This window comes from Centrocercus urophasianus, unplaced genomic scaffold (genome assembly GCF_019232065.1).
Source record: "Centrocercus urophasianus isolate 14NV4802_14NV808 unplaced genomic scaffold, USGS_Curo_1.0 seq_11, whole genome shotgun sequence".
NCBI lineage: Eukaryota > Metazoa > Chordata > Aves > Galliformes > Phasianidae > Centrocercus > Centrocercus urophasianus.
In genome coordinates this window covers 36,409,284-36,431,126 of record NW_024884253.1, presented here as the reverse complement: position 1 = coordinate 36,431,126, position 21,843 = coordinate 36,409,284, and the positions used below count along the sequence as shown (strand labels likewise).

Below are 21,843 nucleotides of genomic sequence, written 5' to 3'. Positions count from 1 at the left end.
CTATTTGGATGTTATTAAGCTTAGTATCATTTATAAGGATAATTCAAGCCAACAGGATACTGAATGGAAAAATAGAATAGCTTGAGAGTATTTGCAGACTTTACAACAGTATATCTTGTTTTAAAATTTTGTTTTTATTAAATATTATCTTAAAAAAAAAAAAAAAAAAAATTTTTCCAAAAAAAAATTTTACATCTTATATAAAATAAGTTATATTTAATTTAAAAAAAAAAAAAAAAAAGCATATCTAGGCCAAGGCTCCTTCACTTTTTTGAATAACACCTAGAACTTCTCTTGCTCTTGAGGTATCAGAGTTTCCAAGTCTGCGGATGGAGTCTGTGTCTCAGTCACAGCTGTTGCATGTGGACAGGGAAGGTGCAGTCTGTGCCCTGTTCTTTTTCTGTAGGCCTGGGGCATCCCCAGTGCTGCTACTGACTCTTGAATCTGTAGCTCCAGGCACACATGGTGCACTTCAGATGAGGTTCTCAGAATGTGGAAAGCTGTGCTCTTAGGCACTATTTCTTCCCTGTGAGTGTTGAGCTCTTAGCATATCTCAGGCTGCGGTTGTAGTATGGATGTGCACAGCTGTTTGATCTCATATCCTTATATTCACCTGTTGATATCACACTCCCAATGTTTTTATGCTTTCGTGTAGCTTCCTCCAGAACCTGCATCACATACTCAGTTCCCAGCTCCCCTTCCTGTCGGGGGAAGCGGAGGCAAAAAGGAAAGGCTGTGGGACTGTCTTGCCTCCATTCGTGCACCCTTACAGAATCCTGGAGCCTCATTCTCATCAATTCCCTTGTCCTGAGGGTAGACTGCAGTCTGTTTTTCCTTTGAGAAAATAAACTTGTCCACTTGCTCACCCCAGTCTTTATGGTAGAAGTTGTGCCCAGCCCCATGTCAGGGTGGTACTGCAATGGATGGTCCCTTACACTGGAAACAACAGATCAAAGTGACTTTCAAGACATGTTTTGACTGTAACCAAGTATTCTAAACTGTTACTTTGTTTGTGAATTTGGCTTTCTTGCATTGTGGGTTAATGAATAATCCACTGTGTATGTTTATCTTGCAGCATTGTGTATTTGATTATTGGTTATAGTGCAAGGAAACTTATTTTTACAGTAGTTGATAGCGATATATATATGTAAATATATATAAAATTGCAGCTGAGATCTGGAAGCAGAGTGTTGTACTGAGAGCTAAATTAGACAGCTGAGCTATTGGACAACTTCTTGTTGCCAAATGGTGGAGATCCTGCCCCTTTCACCAATCCTTTTGCCTTTGCATAGATGCACCTTCAGGCATACGCCAGTTCTCACGCTTGTGGGTTCCCTCACTTGGTAGAACTTCTAACCCTGCAGCTTATGGAGAACAGTTCTGGTTGGGTTAATGCTGGTTTTATGTAATTTTGCACTTAAAGTGATTGTGCAAGTGCTGGAACACGTGAGCTGCAGGCACTGCACAGTGTCTGCTTGCAGTGGATCATCTGTGTTTGTTGCCCTTCTATTACAAACTCTTGCGCCAAGAGACCTCCCGTATAAGTTTGGATTATCACCAGCAAAATTGATGAGTCAAGACTGCAACAGCTCATATCCTTTGTGGCTCACCAAAAAGCCCTCTCACACCAAAAGACTCCAACTGCATGACACTGGGTTCCATTCCAGTTTTCCCATCTAATTGTTTGACATCTTACCAACAATAGTCTGGGGAAAAAAAAACCAAAACCTGAGAAACCAATCTTATGAGTATTGCTTCCTGTTTTCTGAAGCTGAATGCTGAACAACAGTTTGTGTAATGATGATGAACTGTTAAATATAATTAAGTCTTATTCCCTATAGTCCTTGTAATAAAAATCGTAAACAATATTTTGCAAATAAAGCTGCAGGCCCACAGGCTGTCACTTCCAGATGGCATGAATTAGCAGAGGAAGATTTGTTGTGCTTCCTTTCCCCAGCAATCCACCCCTCCCCTGGTTTGGGATGTGCTAGCCCTGGCCAGGGATGACTCAGCTGCTGGTTAATCACCTGCTGAAGTGCTAAAAGTGATAGATTGGCTCTGCTTCCTCAAGCAATGGTGAGCTGTCAAGGTTGACCAGCAAGAAAATGTTCTGCAGCTAGGAGAATTCCCCTGCCAGCCTAGTTAGAGTCATTGCAATTGAGGCTTGCTGCTTTCATCTGCACAGATTTTGCTGTGACTTCAACCATCTGTTTTGAGATCTTGTTTAATAAATGGTTCCTTGTGTGCAGGTTGCCCATACAGGGGACTTCTCACCGTGTGTCTAGAGGAATACTGGTCAGGGATGTTTCATTGTTTTCCAGTTGGTAACTTGGAAAGTAATAGAATATTTCCAACCCGAGAGACCATCTCCCAAAAGAGGTCACATTTAGAAGAGTGTTCTGTAATCTTGAAGTTTCAAATGGCTGTTTGCCAGATTGCTGATGGTAGAGAGAAGAGAAAAAAAAAAACTACAAGCCATATAGAAAACTTCACTAACCTCTGCCCCCGCATAGGGACTGCACATGTCCAATCAGCTGTCGGGAAAAAAGCATGAAGAACCTATTGCCATGATGTGACAAGTCTTAGTGTCCTTTGTAAACAAACAGACTTTGTGAGAGATACAAACCAACCCCAGTTTACCACAGTAAGTTTTAACTAATGCAGTCCAAGTGCCTTTTAGACTCTTCCTTTCCGCGTTGATACCTTCTTCTTACCTTAAGAAAAATTGTAAGCCTGCTCTCAGCAGCAGTAACAGCAGCTGCCCTGCTGAGAAGCAAGCAAACACTGAGAAGAGAACATCTCTGAGTCGTTGAGAGCTTTGACAACATACAGTATGTTTCCTTCTCCACCAGCAGTGGTGCAGATCTGTACTGCTTAGCCCAGCCAGCAGTGGTTCCCTCAGTACCTGAAGAAAATATCACGGTTACCCTCAGCGGATCGCTGTCAAGAGGACAGAATCTACTACGTGCGGAGGGAAGAGCTAAGCTTTATCTACGCCTGCAAATACTTTTTGCTGGATGTTGTTTACTTTGGCCTCTGTTGTATAGTTCAGTATATTCTGGGGGACTGGCTCCATCCTCAAGAGAAGCCTGCTTTCAGCTCTCCTCCTTCCCACATGGATAGCAGCAGTATCTCAGCCTCTCTTCACGCTTACCCAATAGATTTTCATTGTTGGGGTCTTCTGAGACAAAATCCTCCAGCAAGCCCCTGGCTGCACTTTGCTGGCTAAACTCTCAGTCCTGCAGGGCAGAGAAAAGCAATGCCAAAAAGGATTATTTAAAGTTACGGATCTGTGTAACTTCTCATTGTAGCAATGCTGTTGCAGCAAAGGTTCATCATCTGGCAGGATCAATACAAATGAACAAGTGCACAATTCTCTCTGTTCTTGTGTTTAGAACAAGTGTGATTGTTATTAACATTTTTGTGTAGGAAGGTCCAAGGACATGGCACAATTCCAAGCCAGGTTTGCTCATCTAACCATGCTTGCTGTCTCTCGTAAGCCTTCAAAGTCATTTTTTGATAAGCACGTTGTTTGCAGAACAGATCTGAGATTTATTCAAAGACATTCTTTCACATATTTTTCCACGAACATCCCACATCTTCAACACTAAACTGTATTTACCTGCTTTAGTAGATGTTGGACTTGATGATTCTTGGAATTCTTAGCTGCAGAGGTAATATTCAGAATGTCACCACATGCAAAATGCAGATACTTGCAGAAAAAAGCAAGGGCACACTGTCTCTAAGTGCTACGTAATCCTGTGTAGTTTAAGTCCCTCAGTGGGAAGCCACTGCTAAGTTGTGATCTTTATTGGATCACAGCAGATACAAATCGTAAGAGCCAAACAAGCATTATCGACACTGCACTGACTGTGATTTGCCTTTTTTATTATTATTTCTATCTCAAGTTTATTTTCAAACCATCAGTCACAAGTGCCAGAAGTCTCCAGACTGATGAAGTTAACCATTTAGCAATTTATTAACTTCATCTTAAAATTAGGCACAATGTACATGAATGTAGACTTACAAGTTCTTGTTTCCTTTAAGAAAATTTATTTTGTGGAACGGTCTTATTCTTTATGGGAATTTAAAAATCAATTCATTCTGCTAATCTTTAAAATATCTAAGCTAGCAGCAGTCGAGTTATAGCAATTCTTTTCTCTATGCAGACAAAACACAAAGGTTGTTAATATTTTCCAGCCAAGTTTCCTTGTATTCCAACTTGGGAGTGGTAACAGGAGGAGAGCCAAGGAATTTCCAGAAATCTTGAAGTGCTAGTAAGTCATTACTGACACAGTGCCATGAACAGTTGGTTGAAGGAACTTAGATGTAGGATAAAGAAAGTTAGATGCAGGGTCAAGTAAGAGGATAACTCTGACTCTGATTAGCAGTTGTTATCAGTGCATCCCACCAGAAGTAAAAGCTTTCTTACACAGTGGGGAAAGAAAGGTAGCTACTTCCACTGGTACAAACAAACTTAACCTTTCAGCATTCTCTGCCCTCAAATGGTCTCTGCGTGGAACCATTTAAGCTACTGCCCCTTCTGAGACTCTTTGCCACCTCAAGTCATTGGTTTAGGTTACATTTGTTTTACAATTTAGTGATTGTAGTTTTATTGGTGCGAAAATGTTATCTAAAATCTTTGTAGATGTTTACCATCTAGAGACTGGTCCTGTTGCGAAGGGTAACTTCTAAGGCAGATTACGTGGAAAGCATGAGTGTGAAGCCCTGATGGCTGCAGATCTTCTTCAGTTAGTCCACTCAGAAGCTCTCATGGTTCATACTTAGGAACGTAAGCGTGGGATTCTTCAGGATCATTTCCTGGATTTCAAAATGGCTGAATCTTAAAAAAGACTTCAAAATTGTGAAGAAAGCTCATATTTGGTTGATAAAAGCATGGCTCGTTGTTCTGTTACATCTCCTTATAAATCCTCAGCCAAGGAATGGTGTGATTTCTGAACATTGCTCCTTGTTTGTTCCCTTGATCTACGTGTAATTTTGGTGCTTCTTTTTGGTATTAAGAGAACACTATCAAAAGGAGGAAAATACAGAGGTCCATCTGACTAAGGTGGAGAACTTTTAGGGAGGAGTAAATTATAAGTAAGTTATAAGGAGTAAATATTCATGGTAAGGCTTGTGATTTTATCTTCTGGAATACAGTAAAAGTGTGCATACAAGAGAACTTGGGACAGGACTGTTGCTGCAGATGGTGAACACTTCTACACACAAGCCCTACCTGCTTCAAGTATTCCTTTCACACTCCCACAAGTGTTACACTGTACTTGCACTATAGTCTGATATTTGTGCTACATTCGCTCTCTGTATTACAGAACAACATACTCATGTTGTGACTGTCTCTACCTTCAGTGAGCCATACTGAAAACACAGGACATCACAATTTCCAGTCAGCTACGTTAATCTTGCTCTCTTTTTTTTCAAACAAGTGCTTATCTTAATTGTTTAAGAAGGAATTTACTCAGAAATCTGCAGATGAATGACACCTGAGGATGAATTAACACTCAAGCACATAGTACAAACCAGCTGTTTTTTTTCCCCACAAATTGCAGATGCTGTTCTTGACAGAATCACATGAATATCCTTGTATCAGATGCAGGTAATCTTAGCCTTAAGTTCAAGTGTAATCATGTGCACATTTATGTGGAGCAAATCCTTAACTGCACAGTGTTATCTATACCAAAGAAATACAAGTACAGCTTAGAAAAACTTCAGGCTGAAAATCAGTGCATTACCTGAAGCTCAGTATGTTTTTATGTTTTTTTAGAACTTACAATTTTTTGTGTGTGTGTGAAATTAACGTGGCGTTCATTTTTTAGGGAGTTGTAACACAGAAGATTTCTACTGGGTGCCTTACTCTCATCCTGTTACAGGCGGACTCAATGCCAGAGCAGAGAAATCACGTTATATCCTGAAGGAAATAATTCAAGCACCTCACCTGGCAATTCTGCTGAGATTTGTTCCTTCTGGATACGCAGCCTTTACTTGGAACTGTCGGCTCTCACCCAAATTGTTAGTTAGGAGCTTCCCAAAACACAGGTATGCTGTTTTACAATAACTGTAGCATAACTGGAATCAGATGTTCAGTTTAAGTGTACATGATGCATTGCCTCAGGGACAACCATTAACATACCAGAAATACACAGACAGATCAGGAAGTAATGCAAAGAGTATTTGTTAAAATTAATCTAGGGAAGACCCACCTTGTTAGCTCTCCACCAGGATTTCCCACTTCCAGGCAGTATTCTTCAAAGACTGCACACACAACAGATGCCTCAGCTATCACATCCCACCGTGTTAATTTCTGAGCAAGCTTCTTTTAGTTTGCACTTAATGCAAACTCACCCTAATGGAGCTGCACCATCACCAAGTTTTCACCACCCGTATACCACCAACACTTACAGTACCAAGAGATAAAATTTGCTCTGCAAGAACCTTGTTTGTTGCTGCTAGCTGTATCTGCTGACAGTGGTCTCCTATCCTGCCCTGGAGCAGGACAATAGACATGGCTGTCTTCCAAAGATCAACTGCCAGAAGCTACCAGAAAAAAAGATACCTGCTTGGTTCCTTCCTAAAATGAGAACAGACTGTGAAGACCAGCTTCCAAACAGCTGTGTATTGCTCTTGGAAATGATTACCAAATTCACAAAATAAGTAATAACATAGCCTATATCTCAGCTGTTAGCTTTTTATTTTCTCCTCAATCTCATTCACAGTCAGCACCAAGGAAAATGGTGTTTTCCATGCTTTGAAGCATTAGTGAATAGTAGGATCTTTGCTACCACAGGAATATGAACTTGCACATGGGAAAGTAACAGCGGGCAACAACACCACCACATCCTGAACTGTCTTTGAGTCACTGTATCAATGACTGTCACGCCAACTATGCCATCCCAGTCAACTTTGTTCTAATGGAATGGCTGAGTCCCAGCATTGAGAGTTTCAAACAGTGGTCATAGAAACAGTAAACTCTTTGTGGGAGTTGCCTGACGTATTTCAAAAGGCAGCTCTATGCTGTTGTCAGCTATGACACTGGCACAACTAAGATGCATTTCCATTTTGTGTTCTACCTTCTTGCTTGGGTCTCACAGAGATCTTTCTGTGAGGACTTTCCTTGCTGGGTGCAGGAGGAAAGAGCACTTCTTGGCATCAGGAACTTGCTGGAAGAGAACCATCTGTGATCTTAAGTTCATATGGTAGCTGAAGGCCTAAGCACATACCTCATACTTTCTCCTGAGCATGGAAAAAGTCTCTCACCAAGACACATCTTTACATACCTGTCATGCTATTTCATTAGATGTGCTTGGTATTTACGGAGGTGAAGTCACCAACAGGACAGGATGTTATCTTCCAGTCACACAAAGCAACCATCACACCTGTGCTAGTACTCTAAACACTTGAGCAATAAAGATCCTGTGTTGTTTTGCAATAAAGCTTGTTTACTTCTTGCTACTGTTCAAGCCTATGATGAAGAAAGTTTCTTTTCAGAAATGTAACAGGTGAACTCCAGCTGCCCAGATCACTATGACAACATCCATTTCTTCCAGCTGCACAAACAGGTAATAGGGCCATCATTTTCTATTTTAAAACAAATACAGAGCAGGAACTTAACTTAGACTCATCAGATCCCAATCTCTAAAATGCAAACTTAGAGTATGAGATGGCTTTAGAAGCCATTTACACCTACATCTACAGATCAAGGATGCTGTCTCAGTCTGTTTGCTCTCAGGAATAATCCTACTTAAAGAAATTATCTGTTAAAGAGACCAAGAATAGAAAAAAGAGAAAAAACACACTAAATGCATTTTTTTTGGTAGCTAAATTAACGTTAATTGCTATCATGCAGCTGAAGTAGTTTTGGTTTCTGGACATAAATCTTGCTTATGTGATCAATACAATTTTTACTACTGCCTCAGCTCCACTCCAGATGGCTCTTCCTTCAGAATTTTTAAATAGCTGTACCAAACTTTTCTTAATGACATCCAGTGAAACGACAAGAAGCAATGGAGAAAAACTGGAAACCACACATTCCACATAATCTTTTTTTTTTTTTTAAACTGCGTAGTCACACACACTGGAACAGGCCATCCCACAGTGGTTGTAAAGTCTATCGGAGCATGGAAACAGTGCTGAGGAACACTCTGATTGACCTTGCTCTTAGTACAGCTACCTTTCAAACTCAGTGATTCTGTAAAGTCCTTATGGAGACGTTCTTCTTCAGTACATTCCTAGGAAAGATCCTCCACATTAAGAGGGGAAAATGGACCTTCTAACATCAGGAGGTGAGGAGCCTGCAAGATGTGCATGCACCACACGGGTATATTGGTGACTGACTTTATTACAAGCAAACAGAGCTATCACAGAATTTACAGGTACACATCACAGAACTTACAGGTATATATTTTCTGATAACTTCAACTTCCTGAATTGAGCTGCAAACTGAGCAGAATTTCTGAAACAGAAGATCTGAGAGAACAGTAGAAACAATTTTTTTCTTCATCAGTCTGAATTCTACCTCTCAGCTATCCATCATAACTGTAAAGCTACTTCTAACATTCTTGTTTCTTGCTCATCATTAGCAAAATAGTTTAACTTAAACTCTTCTCAATCAGTGAAAACATCATTAATTGTATAAGCGGGGAAAATGACAATAGTTTCTAGGCCATCGTGGAAAAAACAACTCTTTTTTTTTTTTTTAAATTACAGATTTTAAATCACAGAATTGTAGGGGTTGGAAGGAACCTTTAGAGATCATTGAGTCCAACCCCCAATCACCCTTTCCTCCATGCTGTCTGCAGTTAATTTCATGCTAAAGCAAGTCTTAGTTTGTAGGCATTGCCAATTGCCAGTGGAATACTGTGACATGAGATTGGTTTAACCAGCATATATATAAATAGCATAATATATAATCTTCCTTTTTCTTTTTTTTGTGGGGGTTTAATGAAAGTCAGGTTGGAGGGGGCCTCTAAGTGGTCACTGTCAAAAAAAACAAGGCCTCCTCCACAGCATACCTGAGAATAGTCCTAAGAGAAAAGGCAAATAAAACAAGTGTCTGTAGATAGAAGACAGCCTGCTTCCCAATTCAGGAGCAAAACATTCTGCTGTTACTCAAGCTGTAGTTCTAGTGAACCTATTCACTATTCACACAGCATCATTCCTTTCTGAAACAGTCCCAGGAGAAGCCCTAATTACACCATGTAATACCTTTGATTTTAGTAGCAAAGGTATTTCTGTTGTCTTGCTTGGCAAGATATTTGACATCCCATCTCTACTGGTAGTATTATGCTTTGTAGCTACAAGCTCTACATAGGAGATGAAAAGTTAAAATTGTTCCTAAAATATTGCACTCATAAGATATAAAGATTTCATTGCAAAGTTGCAGGCATAGTATTAGCTTTTAAAATAAATTAGACAAGAAGTCAATTAGCAGCACAAATGTCATTTGCATTCTTTTGTTCCCCTGACATCCATAGACACACCTGTGAGTCCTGAGATTATCTCCCCCCAAACTGCTAATTATTGGTTTGTGAAGCAGAATGATATTTAAGGCATTATAACAGATATTACCAAAGGAATGCATTTCAATTTTCCTACTTCCATAATGAGGGAAAAAGAAATCAGTGCGTTGGATAAAAAAAAGCTCACGTGAAAGCTGTTGATTAAGAGCTAATTAAAATCAATTTCCTTAAAAATGTTATTAAGTAGAAGTGAGGCACCTTAAGTTCACAGCTGCTAGAGAAGCAGACCTTTCCCACCACTACCTTTAACAAAGTCTGCTTTTCGGTTGCTGAGTTTTGTGCAATTTTCAGTCCTTCTTCGTGCGGCCTTTGAAGCTATCCATGAAATGGAGGGCTCCAGCAAAGTCCGCAAGGAGAACGCCTACTTTCACTGGTAGGATACTGCAAGGTAGAAGAAACAGATCTCAGAAGATTTTTGTACTTTATACAGAAATCACAGAAGTCACTTCACGTGGCTAATACTTGCAAAGAAATTATAATCTCTTACATAGTTCCACCAGTGCTCACAAAATACAGGTTACACTCATTTTGCTGCCTTAGTCATTACCTTAAATCAGTTCACCAGCCTGGCTTGCAAGAGACAGACATGCCCTAATGCTGGGGCAAAGATTCCAGTGATGCATTTCCTTAGGAGCAGGCCCAGTTTCTACAGCCCACAGTAACACTGCACCCCAGCAGAGGCAGCAAGCCAGTCACACATTTCTGACATTGTTTTGTGTAGAACCAACCCCTAGAAACTAAGAAAACTCCAGAAATGTGGAGAACTGAATGAGCATTCACACTGCACAGGAGTAGTCTAGTTGGTGTTTTTAGTCAAAACATTTTCAGCTTAGATAGAAAAAAAGAGTGAGGTAAAGAAGGAAGAACACAACTTACTGTTTCAAAGCAAAGAAGAAATACAAACTGCGTGGCAGTACCAAAATTGCTTGGTCTCGTCGAATAGCAGTCATTATCTTTTCAGCCACATAGTCTGGGTCTAAAATGGGGAGCAGAAACGGCCACCTAGAGGGGAGGATGTTTATTTTAATACAGATTTCTTTAGATTGACATTTTATTCAAGAAGGTATCAATTCTTGCAGATAATTAAAAGAGAAATACCATAAATCATATGAAGCAGCAAACCTTTTTTATGTTAGCCTAAAGAGGGAAAGGGGTGGTTGTTACTTTTCCTTTGTCTCCCTCACAAGAGAGAGCCATGTATTAAGACACTCTAGCCTTTTATTTGGCTCCTGAATTTTGTGTTTTTATAAGAGTTCTGAGCAAAGCTATGCCAGTGACTTCAGGAGGTGAATGAGGGAAACCAGACAGGACAACTGAAGCATTTGACTTCCACAAAGGAATGAAACGGGAAGGGACATCAATTACGTTTTATGCTTCAGCTTAAATGAATATTGAAGTACTGAAAGCTTTGCCACATACATTGCCTGGTCACTAGATAGCATATCATCCTTGAGAGGCCCTAAAACAACACAAGCAGGGCAAAGTCTAGCTTGTAAGTGTCATAAAAGAAACAAGACCACATGTTCAAATTGCATAACAACATCACAGAAGCTTACTCACTTGGTACTGCAGCCATCGAACATCCCCGTGTTTATGAAGTAAGGACACACAGTTGTGGTTTTAACACCAGTCTTTCCCAGAACTTTCATCTCATAACTAATGGATTCTGCAAAACCGACGGCCGCAAACTTACTTGCACAGTAATCTGTAAAACAAATAGAACAGTAATTGCAGTTAAACCATTCATGAAGCCTTACTAAAAAAGCGAGTCCCAGTTTTTGACAGAGAACAGGAACAACTCTGTGCTTTAGTAAGTAAACAAACAGCAGCACTACAGAATGGTATAGATACGATATATGTGTGCTACTCCCAGGAAATTACTATCCTGTAACACAACAGAGTAAGCAGCAGTTTCATAGGCTACTAATAAAACTTGCTTTTGATGCGACTCATTCTTTTACTTTCCCTCTTCTAAATCAGCTGTTGGTATAGACTGGCAGACAGAGGGTTTCTCATCACATCTCTGCGTGTATCACCTTCCTAGTCACTAATCTGCTAACAGCAGATGATAAGGACCGGCATGAAAACATAACTTCATCAAATCGGTTTCTTCAGTCTCAAACCTAGAATTTCAAGACTCTCCAAAGTGTTTTCAGCTTGCAGCTCTATTTGTTTTCATTATCACTATCTTGAAGCTGGATTTCTTTTATGCCACTTATTTCGTTTTCCTTCCCCTCATTTGCATGCACTTTGCAGGAATTCCTTCTGAGTCTGCTGTAATCTCAACACTGAGTAGGTTCTCCTCAGTGAATGGAGAAGAGAATGCAAAATGAGATACTGTGCAACTACCACTGTACTACATTGGATTTTATTAACAGTTTGAGTTAGGGAAGTCAATACAGGACGCTGCATAGCTTGAGAACATATCTGCAAAGAAAGTTGCCTCTAAGCTACCAAATGTCTGTAGGTCAATTTCAGTAACATACATGTTCTCAGTTTTCAAAGTTCCATATGAAGCTCCTGGATCCTCTTACTGCCTTGCTAGAAAAGCCTGTTTCACAGCACTGCTGAGCATCTGGAAAACTTTTTCAACAAAATGTCTAAGGTCAGCTGGTTTGAAAGTATCACTGTTTGCTTTACTTTGTATACAACAACCCAGAGACTCAAAGTTAGGACTTCTTTCATGAGTGTAGATTGCTGGGCTTAAATCAAACTAATTGGTTTAACTAAACAGACATCAGCTTTAATACCCTACCTGCAAGACGGTTGACTCCAATCAGTCCTGCTGAGCTTGCAATGCTAACCAAGTGTCCGTGGTTAGAGGCTATCATTGCTGGAAGGAAGGCTTTATAAGTCTGCAACGTAAGTCAGAGTTGCAATGAAACATTTTAGTAAGTGAAGTACTTGCTATAATATTCCAAAGGTGTTATTTGTAGAGAAATTCTGCCTGCACTTTTAGTGAGAACTTCCTGCCTATTGTACAAGAGAGGGAAAAAAATAGGAATTTGTTGTTTGAACACTAAACTAAGCTGGGATGTTCCATGTCCAACCAGTCCCATTTTCTCAACACTGTAGACAGATGACAACTTGCTGAAGGCATAAAACACATCTTCAGCTAGCTGTAAAACTGCTTTTACCTTAAAGTTCAGCACTATTTTGTTTCAAATGAAGACTCAATACAAAATTTTGTAAAATGGCAAAAATTTGAATTTCACATCTTCCTTTTAAGTTTACTTATTCTCTGTGGTTAAATTTATTTATGAAGAAACTGAAGCATGTTTTAATGTCTCATTTACAATTCTTTATGGTAAGAACACAGCATAGATGGCCCTTCTCCCCTGAAAGGAGGAAAAGCACATTAAGTTGCTCATTTTGGACAAAAGCCCCACTTATTTAGTGTAAGCACACTGACTGGACGTGTGGTATTCCTTACAATAACTATCATAACCACAAAGTAACTAAAACAACAACAGAATTCAACACTTCTGTTGCTAGAGCAGCAACTTCTAAACTGGACGTGTTTCACATCAATGAATATTGGGGAATATAGTATCTGCTTAGCTTAAGAATTTAACAGAATGACAAACTTCAGTTCTTAAAAGCATTTCTAAATACTGAGCAGTTTTTCTCCCATTTAGCTACCTAGAAGTTCCTAAAGGATCCATTCCTCACCCTTTATTTCACATACTCCAAGGCATAGAAAATAATTTATTGTATCATTTCTGACTCAACTTCCGCATATTTTACTCAATTCCAAATTGCAAAATCAATACTGAAAACATGTCAGGAGGACAGGATGTTTATGTGTGTATGTACAAGAACAGCATTACCCAAAAGTGTGCCATTGTGTTCACTTCCATAGTTTTTTCCACAAGTGAATCTGGAGATTCAATAAAGCTCCTTCCAGTGACAATGCCAGCATTGTTGACTAGGATGCTGACATCACCAACTTCTTTCTTAACCTACAACAAAAAGTCTTGAGTTATTATGCAATAAATATAAAACACGCTTTCTGAATTTTATACATAAGAATATAAGAAATAGAAGTGTCACACATCTCAACCAAGCTGAATGTATTGTGCTTGTTACAGATCCAAATACTATGGGTCCCTACACTTCCCCACGTGATGCCTATTTAGGCCTGAGCTCACCCCTGGACTTTGGAGCCCAGCAGCTCATGGCTCCATGTAGGTGTCTGCTTTCAGAGAACTACAGTTCTCACTGTGACTGTTCCAGATAAATCCCTACTACAGAGACCTTTACTAATATAAGTACTTTCCTACATTAAATAAACCCATCTCAAAACCAACAGGCAAGTCTGTATTTAGGACCATTTCTGTACCATGCTGCAAGCACAGTATGCAAGTCCTCATGCCAAGTAAACGGAATCAGTCCACCAAAACCTACATGAGGGCCATAATAGCTAAACTAATAGCTAAAACTAACCTCACTTGTGAGATTTTCCTCTATACTCAAATCCTCTTACATATTCCAGAGTTACTTGTATTCAGAAGCAGTGCTGCCATACGGCTTCAGAACTGAAACTAGCTTTCACACCACTGGTCTTCTAGTGAAGAGAAGGAAAAGAGAGTTACTTGCTGGTAACACAAGTTGCCCATGTCCAAACAATCCAGGATTTTATCTTTACCATTGTATAGGACAGCAGCTACTTAATTGCATCATGGTATTTCAGACATTTCAAAGCTCATTGTGCTGTTTAGCACAGGTTCCATTTCTTCTGACTGCCAGTGTTATGCAATTGCAAGTATTACATTGCAGCTTCTCCACTAGCCATACCTTCACTTGTACACAACAAGAGCTTTCCTATTAAACCAGACCTCCTTGCACCCTTCTTGAGGATCAGAGTTCTCTCCCTCAGCACATTAGGGTTAGAATGGGCAAAGTCGTTTTTCATTAGAAATATCCCATATGTGCATAAGCAGTGAGAAAGACAGCTTATAAAATTATTTTCCATATTACAGCCTTTTCCTTTATTCAAATATCTTGACTGCTTCAAGCAATTTCATAGATCAGGAATTTAACAGTTTCTCTTACCAAATGAAGGTATTTATTTTATTATTATTATTATTATTTTTGTGTATCTACAGTTTAGGTGGAGGAGTGAAAAACACATGCTTTCACAGAATGCAAAAACCTCAAAAGCCTTCTGGGGCAGCACACGACAAGCAGTTTGTTTGTAGAATATTTGCTTTGATTGTAACACTGAGCCAGAAACCTTTTGAAATGGTTCCAGAAAAATTAGTTGGCTAAAAAATAATTTAGCTCAGTAAGTGGAAGCATAGTTCTCATTTCAGCTCCAGAATGAGAGTCAACTAACCTGACAGTACAGCTACAGGCCAGCTGAGATCATCAAGGTGTTGTACCAGTTTTCATAGAAGGAGAATTAAAATATTTGGTGTGGTATTTCAAGTATCATTCATTCATCTCTGCTGTCCAGGAAACAGGAGGCAAGTTTTCCCTATTTTTGTTTAATTTGTAGCTTCCAGATCAAGTGGTAAAACTCCGCTGGTGAGTAGCTTAGGAAAAGCACCTTCTTCTTATGCCCCCAGCCATTGAGTTCCAGATCACAGAAAACTCATTTCTCAATGAGATGTCCTATGCTGTACAAATACAGCAACTGAACAGAGCATGAGGAGACCACACAGGATAGCTTGCCTGAGAGCAAGGGTTTAAATGTAATGCTTATCCCCTTAACAACCTTCTTGTCTCTGCACTTATTTGACTATTTCCATGTTTGTTAAAAGGTATAGATTAAAAAAAAAAAAAAAAAAAAAGCAGCAGACTTCTTAGGATTATATGGAGTAGCTTTTATTGCACTCTGTAAGCCAAAGCCCTCCTTCTACCTCAGTCATACTCCTCCCAGAGGGTCATCAGATAACAATTCAAGTATTCCTGGAGCAGTGCTACATCATCTCTGCATGCAGCCTTGGACAAGTTGGTCTAGTCACTAACAGGAGCGCACAGCCCCACCACAAGTTAACAACTGTGGGAACTCAGAGAGACCCGGAATCACTGGCAAATGATGCAGTAGCACTGCCTCACATCTGATGATCTTTGCAAACCTGGAAGCACAGACTCACTCCCCCGGCCTACCCTTTGGGGCAAATAAATACCTGAATGAGCAGTCATGCTGCTTTCACATGCAAAAGCATGGACAGAGCTGGGGGATGTTCATAAGGTGGTACCTGGGGCATTCCCATAAGGTGAAGATGAAAATACTGTGAGAAGGCAGCAAATAACAGTCTCAATCGATTTCTTACTAGGGGTAAAAAACCTAAGCGACCTCTTCCTTTATTCCTGTTTAAGAACAGCTGTCTCTACCAAGCTTTCCAAAATACATTCACACTTCGGATAGCATTCAAAGCAGACTTGAGTGCCTTGATGCAACCCATACACTTCAGCTGTTCAACAACTACTAACTAGACGTAACAGCTCCTTGTTCACACACCTGGCTGTTCTGGTTCCCTCCTCACAGCTACCCCACATAAGACAGAGAGCCAGGACACTCAGACCAGGCTCCCACATTCTTCTCTCAGAACAGGACACCTCTACTGAGTATTCTAATTAATGGGGCAGGGAATGTCATCTTTCCAGAATTATAAGCCTCTCCATTATGCAGAGCAGGAAAGGATACTTCAGGTGTTTGTTTTAGGCCTAGGTAAGCTGAAAATTATGCAAACTGCTGACCTGGTTAAGCATCTTTATCAAGCATGAGCACCCTTTCCTGTTTGTTGCTGTATTTCATTTATAACTTTACATATAGACGCTTGGCTGTATTTCTGTGAACCGCAGAGAGCATCCCAAAGTGCCTGCCTTCCATGGACAAAGACCATCTCCCATAACTTCCTACAAGGTGGGAAAAGTTCACTGGATGTGTATTTGGGAGCAGAAAACATCAACTGAGAAACTTGCTTCTGCTGTGCAGGGGAGCAAAAGCAAAGAAGGTTCATACAAAAGTAAAAACAGTCACGTTGACAAGCAATCAGTAACAACAAAAATCAAAATAGAGCATAAGCAGAGCAGTAACACGCAAGAGGATCTTGAAGCAAGTGTGAGCCCATATGCAATTCATAATCGCATAGTGAGGAAAAGGCTGTTTCCTCCCAAACAGGAGATCAAAAACCCATAAAAGTTACTTCCCTCTTTCAAAGCCCCAGATGCCCAATGTTAAGCTAAACTCTAAGTAAAGGAGTTAAGTCAGAGAAGGCCAAATTCCTTTTGGGGGTGGTGGTGCAACAGGGACACTTTGAACGTGTCTTAAGCCGTAGCTCTCAGCACCAAAAGCTGTCTTTGTTGGTACAGGAAATTCATAAGGACATCACACGCCCAGCACTTTTTCTTCCTACTGAAATGTTTTCTGATTTCTGTGTGGCTGATGAAGTACCCAGAGCAGGTAGTTAAGGATCAGTTGCATTTCATTTTGACATTGAGATTCCAGGAAATACACCATGCAAAACAACGTTCCATACTGCCTGCATGAATTTATTTCACTATCATCTTGCACCACTCCAAACTACTATGTGTGTAGCTGAACCACCGGAGAAAACAAGCAAACAAAAAAAACCTGTGGAACAGTTCTGCCTCATCTTGCAAAAATTGAGGAAGCACACTGAGCCAGGATCTACTACACAGTACTAAATAAACAGCAGCATCAAGCACTGATTAATACTAAGGTCTTGCTGCTAATAAGAACACTTCCAGCGTGATTCTACATCAGGAGGAAATGCTGTATCTAAAATAACAGTGGTAGTCTGTTTTCTTCCCTGTGGTTCAGCTGTTAGTGAACTTCTGACAGAATGTTGTAAAGTGAGGAATCCTGCACTGTGTGGTTACAAGACCCCTTTACCACCTCCTTGCTCCCATCTCCCCATTTTTATCGTCCTCAATCTATTCTACACACATAGCTACATCCTCTGCTTGTCCAGAAAGGTTCTTCTGCTGCTTTTCTCCATGGTACTGAAGCATCAGCCCTTAGAACTTAGGTCCTTAGAACCGCACTTAAGTTTAGCAGCATTTTAAGCAAATGAGAGCAGGTTATAATGGAAACTGTTAGGTAGTTCTAGCTTTTGGCACTTCTACAAGTCCTGCCCAAGATACCTAGCCACAAGCTGTATTTACAAAGCTCTTTAGAAAGCATCCTAACAAAGCCTTCAAGTTCTATTTATTAATTCTGTTCACGTGCACTTGCAAAAGTCTATTCACAGCCAGGGATCTAGTCTAAGTTGACCAAAGTCATTAATCCTTCTCACAAGGTACAATCTTCAGGGTTTACTTTTTGTAAAATGTTTCTAGAACTTGAAATACTGCTTTAATTTCAGTAAGTTGTCTCTGTGTACTTCACCAGCAAGTGCTGCACAAATGCAAAGCCACTCAGCTGAAATTTGTCATTGAAAGAGAACCAGCTCTTTTTATTTTTAAAGGACAAAGGTGCAAAAGTCAACTCTAAGAACCAGTATTCTTAAAACAGGTAGTGTATGTAGTAAGTCAAATGAAACATTTTCTTGACTTGACATGGCTAAAGTGTATCATAGATCACCAACACCTCAGAATAGTGTCAAAGCTGCAAGTGAGATACTTTACCTGATCTGCTACTCTGTAGACTTCCTGCCTTTTGCTGCAGTCACAGATGTAAGAATGAATTCTTACTGCTCCATTTTCTTCAGCCAATCTGCACGTCTCCTGGAGTCCATCTTGATTAATGTCCCAAAGAACCAGTGTGGCTCCAAGTTTGGCAAATTTTAAGGATAAGAGTCTTCCAATTCCACTTCCTGCTCCTGTTATTAATACTATTTCACCACTCACATTCTTCTTACGTTTAGGCACAAACAAAAACACCAGTGATTCCAGCATGTAATATGTTGAAAGTCCAATGACTTTGAGCAGCTCCAGGAAGAAGTTCATCTTGAGGCTATTTTTTCTGATATCTGATTGAAAATAATGCAAACATCAACAATTCCAAACAGAAAAGCATTTTCCAATCTATTCTAAGTATTTTGAACTCAGAAGCAGCCTAGAGAGTACATGGCCTTATGTCTGCATGTCTGACTCACCTACTCTGTTTCTATATTATCTTGAGGGTGTTCCTATTCTCTTCCAGAAATGCAAGAAGAGATTTGTGATTTGGGAGAGGGAAGAAATACTTGCTTTGAAAATTCTCCGCCCTTCACATCATGGCTTTCCACCTCCACTCCAACAGAATATAGACACCTTAAAAAAAGGCAACAGTTGCCCTTTGCTACATCTGAAGCCAAAACGCATGGCAATTAGAAGTCAACAGGCTTGAATCACAATCCACAGTCCATACTTATCACAGTAACTCTGAGCAGGCATTTAAGCCCATTCCCCAGCATATGAATGCTACACAAGAAGCACGCCCTTGGTCGAGGCAGGCTTTTATCTTTGACTTAGTTATGGTGCAAAAGATTAGTATTTTCCTTTTGAGCTAAAGGTACAGCTTAGCAGTGCTTACACTTCAACTTTTAGCACTAAGTGCCTGATTCAATCACATCTTTATTAACGCTGGTATCTAGGTACGTACTCATGTTTGACAATTGCCTAGAGATAAGTTACTTATATCTCTGCAGCTCTGAGCAAAGTCTGCAAAGTGTAGCATTTTAATTTGCATTGTCAGGAGCATCAAGTTTTGGTACATGACAAACATCTCAATAGCTGTGAAGGAACAGACAACTACAAGATCAGAGTTAGTTCAGAAGGCTTTACAGTGCAAGCATTAGGACATGGTTTCCATATCAATTTTGGTAACAGAAAAACATTCATCAAACAGCAAAGTGGGTCAGGAAACAAGTTCCTCTTTCTGAAGGACATGTTGTATAGTATTTTCTCTTCCTAATTCCCTTTCAAATGGTGCAAAGTATACACAGAAGTTCTAGCACAAAAAAGGTAGGGTAGTAAAACTGATTTAAGTATTTTTTTTTACAGCACAATATTTTCATAGATACTGCAATGATTTTACCTGCAGTAGACATTCACAGTTGTAGAGCTATGACAGATCTGAGCTAAGATAGAACTAGATGGGAGAGGTGTTACTAAACTTCACAGGTATCAAAAATAACATTTTTTCATTACAATTTATTTGCTGTGTCTAAAACAGAAGTAGGAAGTCTTCAAAGCAGATGCAGCTACAGAGTTTAACTTCACCAAGTTAATTTAGAAGGGTGAACAGTAACATACTTCACTGGCATGAAAGGAGATTGGTATCTCCAGAACAGATACGAATGTTACAGAGAGCTGCAAAAGAGTCCTTAATCCCTATAGAAAACACAAGGGAGGTAACAGCCTTCTGAATATAATATTCTGTTTGATCTAAAACCAGTTCCTAAAACCAGAGTGTGTCAGCAATTTAGTAAGCGATATGATCAGGTATCAGGCTTATACAGGGCAGAGACATGCTAGAGCTCAGAGAACTTGTTTTCTCTTGGGGAAGTAGAATTGGTTTAGGTATAGGGGTTGTCGAACTCCACACCCCTCACTGAGATGCTTACCATTTCCCTCTGCTGTGCCTCCCTTAGCCTACCCGTGCCTGGCCTGCAGCCCTGTTCTGCCAACTCACAGCACAGGGCTGGTCCAAAAGCAGTAAATAGGAGCACGTAAGTTGGAATAGATTTACAGGTGAATGAGCCACAGATACCTTTGGCACACATAGGACAAGCAGATTCCTGCATTTCCTCACCAGTCATTCCGGTGACACACATTGCTTTTAATACTTCTCTCCCTCCCCCCCACATAAGTACGAAGGGCTTCTATGCAGTAGCAAAGTCTCAAGAGGTTTCACAACAGTCAGACTGCTTTCCAGCCACAGAGAGTTTCCAAAACAGACTTGTATGTGCAGGTGCTGATGCTGTCAGCTGAGCAGCCCCTGCAGACTACCAGTGCCCACATGCTGCAAGGACCGAACTGGGACTACTATCATGGAGCAGCTTGAGTTGGAAGGGACCTTAAAGCCCATCCAGTCCTGCCGTAGTCGGCTGCTCTCCACCAACTCAGCTATGCAGGACTCCATCCAACCTGGCCTTGAGTATCTCCAGGGATGGGACACCACAGCTTCTCAGGGCAGCTGTGCCAGGGTCTCACTGTGTAAAGGATTTCTTCTTACTATCTAACCTGAGTTTCCCCTCTTGTAATTAAAAGCCATTCCCCCCATCATATTACTATCAGAATGCGTAAAAAAAAAAAAAAAAAAAAAAATCAGCCTCCATTTTTTTTTTTTTTTATAAGCTGCCTTTACCGTATGTTGCTCCAATACACCGCTAATAGAGAAAGCGTAAAAAAACTGATGGTACAACCACCTGAGCAGATGCCGGCAGGTACGCATTCACTCACTGCATCCAGAGGGCAGGAAATCCCGGCACACGCAGCGGTGCCGTGAGCCGAGACGAGGCACCTGGCAGGCAATGCCTTCCCTGGAAGATTCCGCGCTACCCTGAGCCTCCCGTCCGTCCCTGCCCACCGTCTAACACCGGACTCCAGCCCACAAACGGCTCGGAGCAGCAAGCAGGGAGCGGCTCGCCGCCCCCTCCCCGCGCTGAGCACCGCCTACCCCTAGGAGCCCGGCACCCATGGGTGCTCCCCCGCCGGCGTCCCCCCACAGCACCCCGGGTACCTCCGCTTGCCGGATCGAAGAACGAAGGCAACTCCGCCTGAGGGAACAGAGAGGCCGCGTACCGCAAAGGAAGCGCGACATGGAGAACGGGACTGCGGGCCGATCCGGCCTTTATACCGCAGCCCTACCCGGAGCGGGGCTGACCGGATACCGGGGGGCGGGCCGGAAGGGCCGCGGGTCGGCGGTGGGGGGTGCGGGTCTGGCCGGGTCGGAGCCCGTGGAAGGCTGGGCAGGGCTGGTCTGGTCTTCCGTGCCTCGCGCACAGCGGTGGGGCTGTGTGGGATCCTGGGGAGCTCGTCAGGCGGAGTTTGCGTGAGGAAGGGGCGGCATTCTGTGAGACGGCAGCTGGTGCGCGGAGACGGCACCGGGGAGCGTGAGGAGGTGGCACCGTCAGTGAGCTGAGCCGGGGTGAGAGATCCCCGGGCGGGTTCAAGTGAATGGAGGATGCTTGGGCTTCCCAAACGTGCTGTAGTTGTCTCATAAGGGAGTTGAGGATGGCCTGAGTTTGCTGACTCGTGCCCTGTGTTTACTGCTCTGGATGGTCTCTTCCTTCCGAGCAGCGCTTTGGGGCGGCTCTTGCTTTCACCTCGCGCTCCCACTTAGACAAGAAAACTGAACGCTCGCAACTTCCGCGAAGGTCTGTAAGACACAGGGTACTTAATGCCGCCG

General features: G+C 41.3%; 2 protein-coding genes and 1 long non-coding RNA gene across 11 annotated transcripts in view; 1 reads left to right on the top strand and 2 right to left on the bottom strand.

The window, feature by feature from the left end:
- CHCHD7 (coiled-coil-helix-coiled-coil-helix domain containing 7) overlaps positions 1-20,835 on the top strand; it is a 34,243-nt gene extending 13,408 nt beyond the window's left edge. For 3 of the 8 annotated variants that reach the window (XR_006171377.1, XR_006171384.1, XR_006171383.1), the window contains one exon: positions 5,835-7,480. The gene's annotated coding sequence lies outside the window, so the exon portion shown is untranslated. The other 5 variants (XR_006171385.1, XR_006171391.1, XR_006171378.1 and 2 more) reach the window with 4 other exon arrangements.
- On the bottom strand, positions 1,743-5,764 carry LOC122168854. The gene is made up of 3 exons (XR_006171410.1): positions 4,657-5,764; positions 3,623-3,666; positions 1,743-3,239 (listed from the first exon to the last, which is right to left on the bottom strand). It is a non-coding gene; the product is annotated as an uncharacterized LOC122168854 (long non-coding RNA).
- LOC122168820 (epidermal retinol dehydrogenase 2-like) lies at positions 8,336-21,320 on the bottom strand. 2 transcript variants are annotated; one of them, XM_042834434.1, is made up of 7 exons: positions 21,175-21,320; positions 18,135-18,478; positions 13,364-13,495; positions 12,289-12,388; positions 11,094-11,238; positions 10,410-10,535; positions 8,336-9,914 (listed from the first exon to the last, which is right to left on the bottom strand). In XM_042834434.1, exons 2-7 carry the CDS (start codon positions 18,453-18,455, stop codon positions 9,821-9,823), a joined length of 918 nt encoding a protein of 305 aa, XP_042690368.1. In that variant the 5' UTR covers positions 18,456-18,478; positions 21,175-21,320; the 3' UTR covers positions 8,336-9,820. The 2 variants fall into 2 exon arrangements, with proteins under 2 accessions (XP_042690368.1, XP_042690377.1); XM_042834443.1 differs by lacking the exon at positions 21,175-21,320 and adding an exon at positions 20,861-21,017.
- Positions 21,321-21,843: the final 523 nt, after the last annotated feature.